Here is a 14,631-nt window from a genome sequence, read left to right on the forward strand (position 1 = left end):
GCAATTTTATATTTTTTACCAACTTATTGTAGCATTCATTGTTTAGACCCAGCTGAATTCATCTATTACACATGGCCAGAGGCAGAAGGCTACACAGGGTTTCTTCAACCTGCATACTATTCAGGTTTGGAGATACCTGAAAGAACAATCAGAAAGACTTCAGGAATCTAAAACTGAGATATTTCTGGGCTCACTTTTCTGAAACCTTTGAAAATTGTCATTTTGTACTAAGGGTGACAGAATTAAACTCTGTTGCTTATAGGCCTTGTGCTGTGGTCAAGTTGCTTATAGGCCTTGTGCTGTGGTCAAGTTGCTTATAGGCCTTGTGCTGTGGTCAACAGCTTGCTTACATATTTATACTTAGATGTCAAGAACATAAGGATCAAGGTCTTCTTCTGTGTAGCAGCTGTTAATCTCCAAATGCATACACTTGACAACAGGACATACTACATGAAGCCACTATGTGGTTCTGTTTTCAACACAGAGAACAGCAATTTAAGAAGGTTTGTAAGACCTCCAGTAGTTACCCGGCTAAGAGAGCCATGAACTCATTTGCACATCACAGATTATTCTGTGGATAATAAACTATAATAAATATAATGAAAACCGTAGAAGTTGTTCTGTACGACAGTTCCCATGCTATTACCTCATAGCTTATTTTAAAACCTTAATAAATAAATAAAAAATGAAGGAGAACCTTCTAACAACCTTTGAACTGCATTTTTATTTCTTGAATACTGAACCTTGCTGGAACTTTAAGGACTAAAAGAAATAAGAAACTCAAACACTATTCAAAAGAGGATTGCTAGGAATTAGTAATAAATTGCAAATTGCTAGGAAAAAGGGTATGCAAGTAAAACCTCAAGGAAAAAAAAAAGTAATCATCAAAGGCCTCATTTTCCACATCCTCTCATGTAGGACTGCCTAGCTGGGAAGAGGTTATACTGAAGTCTAAACCCTAAACCAACAGCTACGAGTGCCAAGTCACAGCTTTATGAGCCAACGCTGCCTCCTATGTTCTATCAGGAGAACACAGGCTGTTATTCCTCCATATCTCAGAAAAACTATAATGTCTTTATAATTTTTAATTCAATATTTAGAAGCATTAAGTCTGGTACCAAAAATGTAGCCAGAATGCTAGCTTAAAACCAAAAAGGACTGAAACATCTGCTAGGTTTTAAAGTTAAACAATGTGCTTAGGAGCCTCACCGATTGAATACTCATTCAAAAGCAGGCTCTCTCAACTGTTCTCAGAAACAGGTGCCTAAAATTTTAACCTAGCCCTCTTATAAACAACTGAATAAAGTTTAAAAAATTGCATCACCCCTCATGTTTCTTTTTGTCTCGCACATTAATACATTTGGAAACCTTTCCCTGGCCCAGTGGGAGTTGTTTCACCTGCTCCATTAACCTAGTAGGTATTTCTTACCGACTAAATGTGGCATAGATGGTTCCTTTGCTTTGTTTCCTGGGCTTAGGCAGGGTTGAGTGGCTACTTTTAGACTCTTTACTTCACCTGTCTTAACCAGCTTCTCAAAGTTTTCAGGAATGAACTTCTGGAAGGAACAGGTCTGTAGCACCAGCTGGTCCAACAAAATACTGAGAGTCAATTTACAACTCTTAAATGCACTTCAGAAACAGCCTTCTTGGATGTGACTCATACTGCCCCTCTATAATAAGTCAAAGGGCAATCCCCGCAAAAGACGTGCTCTGCATTAGGTTGCTTTTCAACAAGGTGGAACTTACAGGAGTTCTTATTTCACCTCTATGGTTGTGATTAGTAAACAACTGGAAAAATAGTAACACTTCTAGCATTCAACATCCCAATGGTAGCATCTGCAGATCTAAAACTTCCAGTATTGCTCTACGGAACAGGAGCAGTCTCTGAAGTCTGACAAAACTTCCAAGGTTTATTAATGAGCATGACATAACCACAAGCTTATCTTATAACTGAAAGGGCATTATCATATAATTAGAACTACTGCTAATATTTATACCAGTCTCGGTGTGGGCAGTCATGTCTTAATAAAATGTAGCCCACACATTCTTAACAATAAGGAAGAAAACTGTTCTAAACCAATGCACTCAACACGGCTTTGACAAGATTTTTGATCAAATGAGGACTTTTAATCACTTAACAGAAATCCCAATTAGAAAGGGATTTTGTTTTTTTATCACATACTCACAAAGCTAAGTTTTTGAAAGCCTACATTAAAACCCAAAAAGTTAATGGTCATACCATCCACAAGTTTTTTTGTGAACTCATCTAAGTAAAATGCAATGCTTACTTTGAAGCAGAAACATTGACTACATTAACAACTGCATTGGTCTGAAGTTTTTGTTAATTTGTATAAAATTAACAAGGAGGAAAGTTAACTCATTATTCTGAACTTTTCAACCAAACAGTGTCAATGTAATGAGAGAATCCAAACATTTAAAAGAGTCAAAATTTATCTAATCACGCTCAGCCTATTTGCATTAAGACCATATTTTTAAATGGTTTGTATTGAAGTATTGCCTAGCTGAAGTTTTCTTGGAACTTGAGACAGCTGAGAATTACAGCAAGGGCAGTTGCCTGACCTGAATAATGTACATAGATCGATACCAGATATAAGCAGATAAGAAATGGGAGAGGAAGGAAGAGGCAAAGAAAGTGGTTTGCCTTAAGTCCCACTTCACTGGCAAAGCTGGATTACGAAACAGATCTTCAAATTGCCATTGCAAAGTCTTTTCCATATTGTGACCCATGAAGCGGATTTTTTGAACAGAAAATAAAACAAATAAGAAGAGTACACAACATTTCAGGTGTTACTTATGCAGGGCAAGAAAATTTTGGCCCGTACTGGGTGTTAATGAAAGAAGTAGAAATCTAGTGCATTTATCCTCCCTCTGAGTAGCCCTTCCAAGGGATTTGGATGTATGTATTATGTATCCAGTTTTCATCTGTTCAGCACTTCAGGTTCTTATGCCAGCTACATTTTTAATTTCTGCTTGCTAAGGACTAGGCAACTGGCAGCTAATCAATAGTATAATTAAGGAAGACTAGTGTTCTGATTCAGCAAATAATCATTTCACCGTTTGCATGGGGACGTTTTGTACGAATAACTTAGAAATAATTTAGAAATACCATGCACAAACTGGACAACAATATGTGCTTTAATCAAGTACAACATATTCATAAAATACAAGATACATACAGACCAGAGCGGTTTTACGCACTACACACATTTCCCTAGTCATAAGTACAACTTCCACTCAAATTCACAGAAACCAGAAGGTTGCATTGCCTGCATTAACTCTACCTTACCAAAACAACCAAGCCTGTTGGTTTGGTTGTCTGACAAAAAAAAACACAAAAAAAACATAATCCAAACTTATACCAACATTAGATTAGACTTTACAGGAAGGGAAATAAATACAATACTTCTCAAACTAAATTTAATCTTTAGATTAGGTGATGATCCCACAATCATGTCACAAAGTTTGCTTATTTGCCACCCACTAGCTAAGCTATGCTATCAGCTGGTGTGAGGCCTTACCACGCTGGAAAAAGTATCTAAATGGATCAGACTACGGCAATCTGAGGTGTTGCCTTCTAGCTAGTGGTTATTCTCCCGGAGCAGGATCAGTAGAAGAGAACATGCCGGCTACAGGCTGTTCAGCCACTACCGTTCTCAGTCTGGTGTGAACTTCAGGTGAAATTACTGATCGTTCAGGTTAACACCCACGCTGTGAAATCTCACAATGTAGGAGCTAGAATGTAATCATTGCCTCTACCACTAAGTCAGTGCTGTCTGCAAGGAGCAAGGTGAATAGCTGATGCCACCAACCTTATCTGATAAAGAGATAAAACCTGACAGAAAATGCACTGATTTCAGTCTCAGTGAAGGTGGTCAAACCTACTCATTCTACTACACAAACGGCATAAATTAAGAGCCCAAACACAGACACAGATTTGCCACATCTTCTACATCAACTGGTGCTTACTAAACCCTTGACTGTGTCCCAAACTCATTAGAGTGTGGTAACCAGACAGGAACTCTCCAAGGAGCTGAGGGTGCTTTTTGCTGAACCTTTTTATACATGAGGATAGCAGAATACAAAACCCGTATTATTTGTATCAGCCCTTCACAAGTCACAGTTCTTTTCAGATCCACAAGACTCAGTCCTGAAAGCAGGTACAACAAAAGACTCAAATTTTAGTGCTCAACCCTCTGAGCAAACCATCCTCAAGACACCTGGCCAAATCACCTAGCCTCCCACTAGGGGAAACCATGAAAAAAAAGCACCAAAGTCTTCTGAGAATCACTATTGACTCACATCTGAAATGCAGACTATAGATTTCTCAACTCCCCCGTCTCTTTCATTCTCTGTGATCCCAGAATTCTCAATGCTCACAACTGCTTCCCTAGTCCAGCATACTTTTCAAACTCTCTTCTCACTCCAGCATCTTCACCCCTCCTTCTCAGTCTCTTCCCCTGCACCTCACAATGGTGTGGATTAGACATAATGTAAAACCTAGCATCAGAATTGGACCGATAGTGTTGCTAGCACTCCATAAATGCAGAGATAAGGATGAGGATGTTGCTACCTACCATTTTTTTAATGTACCAACAAACAGGGGGAAAAGAGTTATTAGAGTTGCCGGAATAAAAAAAGAAGGCAGTTGCACAGCATTAACACAACTGGTTTCACATTTTAGACAAGACAATCCTTATCATGTCATAAGCTAATTAACACAGGACTACTGTGCTTGGTAACCCTCTACAATGCATGTAGAACAAGGGCCCTGCATTCAACTGAGTTTCCTAAATATGCCAGCAATACAAATAAGCACTGAATAATTACTGGATAACAATATCCCTCATACCAAGCCATGGATTGCCCTTTTTCTTTGAAATATTGCTTTTCTAAAAAAGATAATTTTTATAATAGTAACAAGAACATTGAATTCCAACAATTTTATTTTCTTTCAGAAAAAAAGCTGTATTTTAGAAATAAGTGACATGAATCAGATGCAGGTACTATGGGAGGAAACTGTTCCTATACAATTAAGCATTCTCTTCATGTGAGCAGATAAAAGAAACCCCAAGCACATCATATTTATAATTTTATCTGAAATGATTAACCTTAGTCACAGTTCATGAAGTGTTTGTTCAAGACCTACAAGAACTTGGGTTAAGAAAGAGCTCTAGGAATACGTTAGCAGAAGTCTCAGGCATCTTCCAGGCAGCCACACAAACTTCAACAGCTTTAAATTTTGAAAGGGACATGGTAAACTCATGCTGTATTACTACAAGTGGCAACAATAAAGTAGGTAGCAACAAATGAATGCCAAAAGAGGCGAGAAGGCAAAGAAACCCAAAATTAAAACTTCTCTTGCTCTGGAAAGCAACTTGATAAAAATGGTCTTAGTCCATAGCGTGATTTCACATGTGCTACTTAAATATAATGTCCTCCTGTTCTGCTTTTCACTCATTTGCATATTAAAATCAAGAGAATATAAGAATAAAATGGAGGCTGCTCATCTCTTGTTGACTGAAGCCAAGTAAACAATTCTGATTTACTAGAAGAGACTCACTCATAGTAAGTAACAATGAAGACAACATGTCTTGCAATTCTCTGCACTAAATCGGACCTGGCAATTATTTTTGCACAGTGGAGGGAGACAAAGAAGAAGGGGGAAGGGGTGGGGGGAGCTTCAAAGAGCAACTAACTTATTACTGTACCTGAAACTTATACTGCTGTGCCTGAACAACTTCTAAACATGAAAATGTATTCTTCTATCAGCTATTTATTGTTGCGGTACCGTAAAGAGTAAGATCTTTCAAAAGAACTGAAAAGTTACCCTCAGAGGGTTGGTGGCTTTTTTGACTGGGTATCAATAAGATTGTCTGCTAGAAATCTACTTACGGCTGAGTGAGGTCACGAGTAATGAAGTCTGAACTCTTGAAGAGGAGAAAGATGTCACTGAGAGCTTTACATTTCAGAGAGCTGTTCATTGCTATCCAGTAAGCATCCTAAACAAAGATGGAGATTATCCAAAAACACAGCTTTACTAACAGGAAGGAATGTGAGCTGCAGATCCTTCTAAACATTACACAACATTTGAAATACCTGCAGAAAATATTTTTTTTATTTTGAGGAAAACTTCATTAGCTGTTACAAGAGACACAATAGTTACTGCTTTTTTTATAAATAATCTGTTGAAAGCAGAACAAATCAATTTTAAAAACTAAGTTTTCGGCTTACTGCTTCCAGGCACTGTCTTGGAATGCTTGTTTGAACACAAGTTTCCCTTGAGAACATGATACAGACACATTTGGGTGTACTACACTTAAGGTGTAGCTAGAGTACCTAAAAATAACCAGAGGGAAGCTCACTGCTCTTTAAAAAAAAAAAGTGGGGTTTTTAATCTTTATCCCAGGCAAAGTTTTCAACCAGTATCTTAAATGAGAAGATTGTGACCATCACACTGTTACCTGTGACAAGGATACACAGTTTTACGTAAGAAAGCCAGTGCTGTCTTGCATCAGTCTCACCAAACGTGCACCATCTAGGTCTAACCCACTAGAACAAGTTGCTGTATCATACTTCACTGTATCTTGTTTACCACTTCGTCCTTCACCAGAACCACTAGTCTCTTCTACTTTTCAATGCATTAAGATAAAACAAACAAAAACATCCTTATGATAACACCTGTTACAAGTTTTGAAAATCAGCATTCTTACCCTTGGTGCGCTCCAGTTAAGTTTAGGAAAAACACTACCACCCAAGGAACTTATTGCTTCTTGAACTTTAGCTGTGAACTCAGGAAATTCTGGTGCCTGAACAAAGAACAACAGAAATATCAGTTTTAATACATTTAGTAGTGAAGTGTAGCCATCTTCTAAACACTATCTGAAATACATATTGCAGAAGGAATAAACTTGTCCAAATTCAGGAACCAAGAACCCCACAAAAATAGTGCATTTGTAGAAATAAGTAACTTAAAAATCAACTCTGACATTCTTTCAATCACAGAAAATTGAAAATGTGTTTCCAATTCTCACTTTCATTACTAGCAAGACTCCATGAACTTCAGGGGAAAAACCCAAAACTCCACAACGTTCATCATGAAAGCTTCAAGAGGTGGCAAATGTACAACTCAAATAGACCTTAAATACATACCTGTTGTTTTATAGCCAATGGTAGATTATTGTATACAAATAAGAGCCAAGAAGATTTAAAAACAAGCAAACTTTCAAAAATAGCTTATTTAGAATTAAGCATCTCTTTAAAAAATCTAAACTAGAAATATTGTAGCATCCTGTCAAAGTATTATAAGGTACAAAAGAAATCAGCTCTGTTTTGTAATAGTTCTCTAGTTGCATTTAGGAGCACAGTAAGAGAGCAAAAATAAACTAATCAATTCATAAGCAATATGAGGGACAGCTCTCATTTAAGCTTTAGTTTTATGAAACGTTGTTAGTAATACTTTCACTTATCTGCTCTTACATTAGGTTTTAAAGCAGCTCCTTAACAATACACTGCATCAAAAGAGGGGGAAATAGGTGAAAAGTAACAGAGGGGAAAAAGCCTCCTTAGGATGCTATAGACTCCACTTCGAATGTGGTACAATAGGAAAACTGCTGACTTTTAAAATAATATGAAAGGATTTCAGGCATACGTCAAAGACTTTTCATGTAATAGGATTTATAGCAAAAAGTATATAAGAACATTATTTCTGCCTGAGTACTTTTGAATTCAACTCAAAGCTAACTTCTATGCTAAAGTTAATCCGTCTCTAAAACAACAAGGCCCTCACGGCCACACAAGTGTCCAAAAAAAGTTCGTATGTTTTGCTGTCTCCTTTCTGCAGACTCCCAAATGCAAACACTTAAAAAAAACCCTCTCACATTGTAGCGTAGTGACCTAGACTGAACTTTGCACATTCTGAATTTTTCCTTAGTATGTTATCTAGTCTCCATGGGAAACTACACTTGAAAAACTGAAAAAGCACTTCTCTTATTTTTAGAGCTTCACTCAATTCTAGAAATTGTTCTCACAAGAAGTAAACCTCTTCATCCGCTGCATTCTGATCAAATCTCCTCTTGTTTTGACAGAAGTCAGGAGTCACACTATATATGTAATACCAGCACATACTAACCCTCCCTGGGGAAATGCCCATCATGTCATTTGATTAATACAAGTGAAGAAACATACACAAGAGCATAGCTCTAAGGCTGCATAAACAAGCTAGATTCTAACATTTCCTAAATTCTGAATGCCTGACTTTGCAACCATCAATACTGATGCACATTTTTTTAAACACAGAATTTTCTAAAATTCTATATTTAATTCTTCAGAATATAAAAGGGAAAAGGGAAGTAAGTTTACCTAATGACTCAGGCATGCCATCAAATCCAAATAATCACAAGCACAGCCCACTTTACTGCTCCCTGAGCCAAGAAACCAACAGAGAATTGTAACCTGGGATTTACTGTTAGTAAGCTATGAATGCCCAAGGCTGACAGTGAATGCAGAACAGCAGCCTCCAGTCTGTCTCACTATTCTTTACACATTATGTTCCCTTACTGTCTCCCTGTTCAGCTTCCACATCGCTATTTGATCCATTCTCATCTCTTGCAGTAACTCCAGATGCAGCTCCCCACCCTTCTGCATTCCACACAAGCAGTTTCTTCACTCTTCATTGCTGACAAAGTGCTAACAGGCAACACTGAAAAGCACAAAAGACTTTCCATTTACTCACTGACCTCAGAGCAGTCCCTAGTTTTCAGGTGGAGAAAGCATATTTGCCATAGATGAAGCCTTCAGAGCAATCATCCACCAAACTTACAAGATGGTAAAGAGCACATTGTGAAATTCTACTTTTAGAGTCTCTTTCTTTGTCCAAATGTAGTTGTATTTTTGTAGGAACTAGCTGCAGGCACAAACCATGTTCATTATTAACCATTTTCAAAGTTCCAGGTTTGGCAAAAGACAAAGCCCTACCAGTCTCCTAACAAGAGCCACCCTGGAGGCCAAAACACCCCTCTTCTTCCTCTACGTCTGCTTTTATTGCTGAGTATGATGTTATACAGTATGGAATATCCCTTAAAGACAATTTGGGTCAGCTGCCCTGGCTCTGTCCCCTCTCCTTCTCTTGCCTACCCCTTGCCCAGCCTCTGGGGAGGGGCTGGGGCAGACTGGGAAAAGAGAAAGCCTTGATGCTATGCAGCATTGTTCAGCAACAGCTGAAAGTTAACCCCATCGCAGCCAGCCCCAGTAAAATGTTAGCTGTTAAAGCTGCAATCCGTACACAGCACACAATGCTCACCTAGCTAAACTGAAATCCCTTGGCCTATACCTTTCTGATGGGTATCATACCTCTTGATTACATATTTCCTTGTTGTGTTGTATACTATAATGAAGCTTGATTCAAAATTCCAATACGATTTCTTTAGCAACATTAATGTGAGCTCTGCAAAAGGTAAGATGGATGCCAAAATCCTTGTTCAGAACAATTTACAATCTAAAGCATCTACTTCATCAACGCTTAGATATTTGGACTGAAGCTATTAGCATGTGCAAATTTGGCATGTATTAGGTTTAAAATCTAGGCCATGAATTCTGTGCTAGCATACACACAGCTCAGAGCAGAACTGTTGTGCTGCTAATTGCACCTAATTCAATGTGAACAATTCAACGCTTAGGAAGCAGATATGACTGAAGTAATGGCAGACAACCGACACAAGTATGTTAACTCTCTGACAACAATAGGGCAATAGCAAGTTTCAAAAAAGATGTAAAAAAATTTATCAAGGAAGCCTGTTTCATATCCATCATGATCCCGATTCTAAGCCAGGCACAGTGCAAGAAACGCATAGGCAGGAAAAGGAAAAATTTAAAAAAAAAAAAAAAGGAGGAGAAAAAAAAAAGATGACAGAAAGAAATGTATTTGGGAGGAAATAATGGCACAGGTGTAAGAAAAGAGCTGTGAAAATTGAGCTGCAGGGGCTTCATTTCTTCTGCATCCAGTCTGATTAAGTAATTGGGAGATATTCAAAGCAGTGAAAATGAAAGACAGCTATATTTAGAGCCATACTTCAGTTCATTTCCTATAGTCTAACAAGTGTGTGATTGTTGGGGATGAAGAAAAGCATTTTATTTTTAGTTAAATAAAATTAAGCTAGCAAAACTTTTTTTAAAGTTGCAGGCATCTACACTGCCATCTGTCTAGAAAGGTCTGAAAAATGTTAAATACAGCAACAGGTATCTCTAACTGGCAAAAAGTTCATATCACAAGGTTGCAGAAAGGATACTGCTGACAAACTCACATTAGGTTTTACAGGATCTTACCTTAAGTGTTGTAGTATTCTCATCATCTGACCACTGTTCAAAGAAGAACAAATCAAAGGTTACTGTTTTCCTGAGACATCCTTTGTAATTTATGAGAACATCAGAATTCACATAGCTTCCTACAACACACAGACCAAATCGCTGCCTGGTGTTCCTCTGTAGCGTAACACCACCACCCTCCAATTACTACGTCTGTAAATCAAGACAGGAAAAATACTGTATATTCAGCAGAAGTACTATTCTAAAGTATAGGTATGAGACAACACCTATATATTTTAACTGTGATTTATAGCACAAACTTGGACATTTCAGAACTCAGCAAAGTCTTCCCTGTCTAAAGCTTGTCTCCAGCTCCAGCACTTCCATCCTTAGACCCATGATATATTAGTTTCATCTGTATTTCTCTTACACCACCTTTCTGTACCTTCTGTTACCTTATACTTAAGGCACTTTTAGCATTTTTCTTCTAGAGTGCCCTTCTGAGCAATTATGGCCTCAGAAACTTTCATTGTTTCTTGAAATAAGTCCTCCAAATGTACTCCTCCTCCTAATTTTTCAGGACATGAAACAGCATTAAGTTCGATTCCAACATCCTTCAACATTCCCTACTTACTACAACAAATGCAACTACTAAGAAAATAAAAAAATAAAAAAAACCATCTGTAAAAGAGCACAGAAACATTTTAAACCTTGCCTAACATCACAGTACAAATAATTGATGTTTTAAAGTTCTTCGGTGCAACTACCATGTGATTATTACTTTCGTGAACTACTCTCCTCACCTATAAATTACGCAGAACAGGTTACACGTTCATATTTTTCTCAGGAGACTTGACATTAAGTTACATTTTATGCTGACCTGTATTTCCTCTGCATCATCGTTCCCCTCCTGTGAATGACTTGGCAGATCTTCTCTAAATCAAAAAATTAGCAGGAAAAAAAATTAAGCACTGGAGTTTGACTTGATCATACATATAAATTACATTTCCACAGCAGTTACCAGCTGTTGATCTCAAAATGTTTCTGGAAGAAGATCAGGCCTCAAAACCCCTGGCAAGAGAAAGATCAATGCAAGCCAGTACAGCAAACCAAAGAGCAAACACCCTGGCACTAACACTGGGCCCTACCCAAAACACTTTGCTTCTTTCAAATTAGCAGATCACTTTCTGCTCTGAAAACACCATAATCGAAGCTTTTCAACACCCTATTAATCATTCTTTTCCAACTTCACTGTACTGACAGAAGCACAAATTAAACAATTTTTTTCTTTTTTAAAAAAAAAGTTCAATTTTAATTATGCTTTGCCTCCATACTCCTTTCCCAAGTAAAAATTTTTAAATTTCAGATGTTGACCTGTTAATTTCTGGTTCTGTAAAGAAAACATCCTCGCGCTCCACACAGAAAAGAAGGTCCTATGGAAAGTGGATATGTAGTCATTAGCTTCTTCCTGAAAAGTTCCTTTTTCTACAGAGGTGAGATCTGCGGCTGTAAATACTAGCATATCTGGGCGAAAGCACTTAACTGCAAATATTCCCTTGAACTTGTAGGTAACTTTTCAAGTTCTTTAGCCAATCTGAGTGTGAAGATCTTGGAGAAGGCCAAGCCCTTGAAGACTTATTCACAGCAAGTCAGCGTAGCAAACAGGGTAAGTTCAAATGTATGTCCCTGCCAAAAGTCAACTCTTCAACAAGCTGTCTCTGTAGGCCCTCAACATACTATTGCAGGGGTGAAACTATCAATTTAGGTTTTGACATCTAGAGGTCAGACACCAGTTCACTTAGGATTAAAAGCGATCTTGGCCTTTACTGCACGATCACATTCACTTACCACTAAGAAAGTTCAACTTTGAGAATAACTGGTTTCTAAAAGGGATTTTGAATTGGAAACATTAAAACATGACTTAAGTCAATTATACAGCTGTCCATCATTCCACTGAAGACAGCAGAATTTGTATAACATAGCTGTAAAGTCAAACCCTCAGTTTAAGCTTTTCTGAAGGCTTATTAAAAAACAAATGGCTGCTGCTAAGTAACTTGCAATATTCTGCAATATGGTTTAAAAAAACAATTCTAATTTTCTGTATACCTTTTATTAAAAAAAAAAATATTTAAAATTTAAAAAGGCCTTTCATCTTTACAGGGTGTTTTACCAGCCTCAATTTTAGATAAATTGATTTCTGAGAAATCAGACGTAGCTCCCTTACACTCATAGCCTAATTGGTTGCTCTGGGAGAGGCAAACTACCAGTTAGGAAATGATGGAGTGCAGATTGATTTCCGAGTCTGGTCATTAACAAGATGTATGCATGCAATAATCATTTTAGAAGGAAGCCATATTGTGAGATTCTAAGCAGAAAACAAAGAGCAAGGCCTGGGTTCTTTCCAGCTGTTTCTCACATCTATCCACCTCATCCTTCTCCATCCAAAACTTGGCATAGGTATACATACAGGACATTCAGCTTTGTCCTATGCATGGCTTACATGTATGCAAATTATTATACAAATTCAATAACTACTAAGGTTTTATATATAGCTTATCCTATTGAGAATTAAGCCAGTAATGTCACTTTACCCTTGGATAAGGCAGGAGGCATGTGAACAGCATGGGACAGGTCAAGCCTCTGAACTGGTGCTAACCATATCAAAGCAACCAGCACCTGAGAGACTGGTAGACTCCACAAGGAAAGGCAGAGAAAAAATGAAAGAACTGTCTCCACTTGGCCTAGAATGAAACTATTACATGGATTTTAGGATCTGCATCAGGCTATAGCAAGTCAAGTTTTACTAACAGCAACAGTCAGCCCATTCACATGCTCATACAGTATGAGGTTTACTGCAGCCAGAATGGTCAAATTTTAAAAACTCGTTATGCAAAACACAATATGTGTACACAAAATAGTGCTGTAAATATAAAACAGTATTAATACTTCAAAGGTGGAAGGAAAACACTCTGTACCTTCCTGAAACCACAAGCGTTCCATCATCCAGCAAATATTCTTTCACATTCTCTGGTAGGGGAAGTATAACACTGGAAGAAACAAAGAGAATTTCTTTAATAACGTGTTATTATTACTTGTTAAAATAACAAGAAGAGTTGAATAATTTGTTTTTTAACAGAACATACCTCAACAACAGTATGTTTTACTCTCTAACACTATGAAAAAAAAAAAAAAAAATCTTTCTCCCCTCTCACCCCTTCCAAAAAAGCAATGCCCATTTTCCCTTCAGGGGGGCAGAGGAACATGAGGCAGACATTTTAGATGGAATTCACAAGCACCCCATTTCTTCAAAAGCTCTATGAAATTCAAAGAAAGAGTGTGTGTGGCCAGCGAGGAGACATGTTGCTCAAACTAAAGGTTTCCTTTCTCAGATCCAAGCCACAATTTGCTAATACCACCTGAATGTCCAAAGAATGCAGGACTATCACTAAACTTGCCCAAAATATGCATGTGCTAAACAGAAAAAAACATAAAAGATTAAATGCTTTGACTAAAAGCCTTATGTCACTGCTTTTCAATCCAACAGGGCAACTATCTGGAGCCTGACTTCCCTGAGTTATTGATAGTTCTTGTAACCATCTTGTGACCTGCAGCCACACCTTAGAAACAGCAGAATTTGCCACGGCTTCCAGAAAGACACACAAACACAAAGTCAGCCACTTGGTTTGGGTGCGTTCAGCCTCAGCTTCTTTGAGCAACCAAGTGGGAACAGCAGTGATGTGGGTATCAGCTGGTGTTCAGTGCAGGCTCCCACCGGGAGAGCAGGAAGCACAGAGGGAGTTTGCTGCTCAAACCGCCCCCTCAGGGTGCAGGGAAGAGAGCCCACCTCCCGGGCCTCCAGTTTATAGCTCCATCAAGCCCTTCCCACCTCCCTCCCAGCTCTGCCCCACAGAGGACCCTCTATCCCACCCAACCCTGCCCCAGCACAAGCCCATTTCCAACCCAGCCCAGCCCCACGCGCCTCCCCACCTTCACCCCCACACGCCCCCTACTCGCTTCTCGCAGCCCCTCACCCAGCCCCAGCCCTGGCCCAGGCCCGGGCCTACCTACACCCAGCCCAGCTGCACACCGCCAGAGCTCAGTCGCCCCCGACCCCACGCCGCCCCCCTCACCTGCGGATAGTGACAGCTCTGAAGCGCGGGTACCACACGGAGAACTGGCAGTGCGCCACCTGCTCCTTCTTCATCCTCACCCCCGGCCCGGCCCGCTGCGCCGCGCCGCTCCCGGAAGCTCGCGCTCCACCCGGAACCTCCCCGTCGCTCCCGGCTGCCACCCGGGCCGCCATCAGCAGCG

At 39.0% G+C, this 14,631-nt stretch overlaps 1 protein-coding gene across 3 annotated transcripts in view; it reads right to left on the reverse strand.

Annotated features, from left to right (window-relative positions):
* The window catches only part of CDC123 (cell division cycle 123), a 37,826-nt gene extending 23,210 nt beyond the window's left edge, over positions 1 to 14,616 (reverse strand). The window contains exons 1-6 of one of the 3 annotated variants that reach the window (XM_037388093.1): positions 14,451 to 14,611; positions 13,296 to 13,367; positions 11,201 to 11,255; positions 10,342 to 10,374; positions 6,732 to 6,827; positions 5,914 to 6,020 (exon numbers count right to left, since the gene is read on the reverse strand). In XM_037388093.1, coding sequence (XP_037243990.1) covers positions 5,914 to 6,020; positions 6,732 to 6,827; positions 10,342 to 10,374; positions 11,201 to 11,255; positions 13,296 to 13,367; positions 14,451 to 14,524 — 437 coding nt within the window. In that variant the 5' untranslated portion in view covers positions 14,525 to 14,611. Of the gene's footprint in view, positions 1 to 5,913; positions 6,021 to 6,731; positions 6,828 to 10,341; positions 10,375 to 11,200; positions 11,256 to 13,295; positions 13,368 to 14,450 lie in introns of all 3 variants that reach the window. The other 2 variants (XM_037388092.1, XM_037388094.1) reach the window with 2 other exon arrangements.
* Positions 14,617 to 14,631: the final 15 nt, after the last annotated feature.

This window comes from Falco rusticolus, chromosome 5 (genome assembly GCF_015220075.1).
Source record: "Falco rusticolus isolate bFalRus1 chromosome 5, bFalRus1.pri, whole genome shotgun sequence".
Lineage (NCBI taxonomy): Eukaryota > Metazoa > Chordata > Aves > Falconiformes > Falconidae > Falco > Falco rusticolus.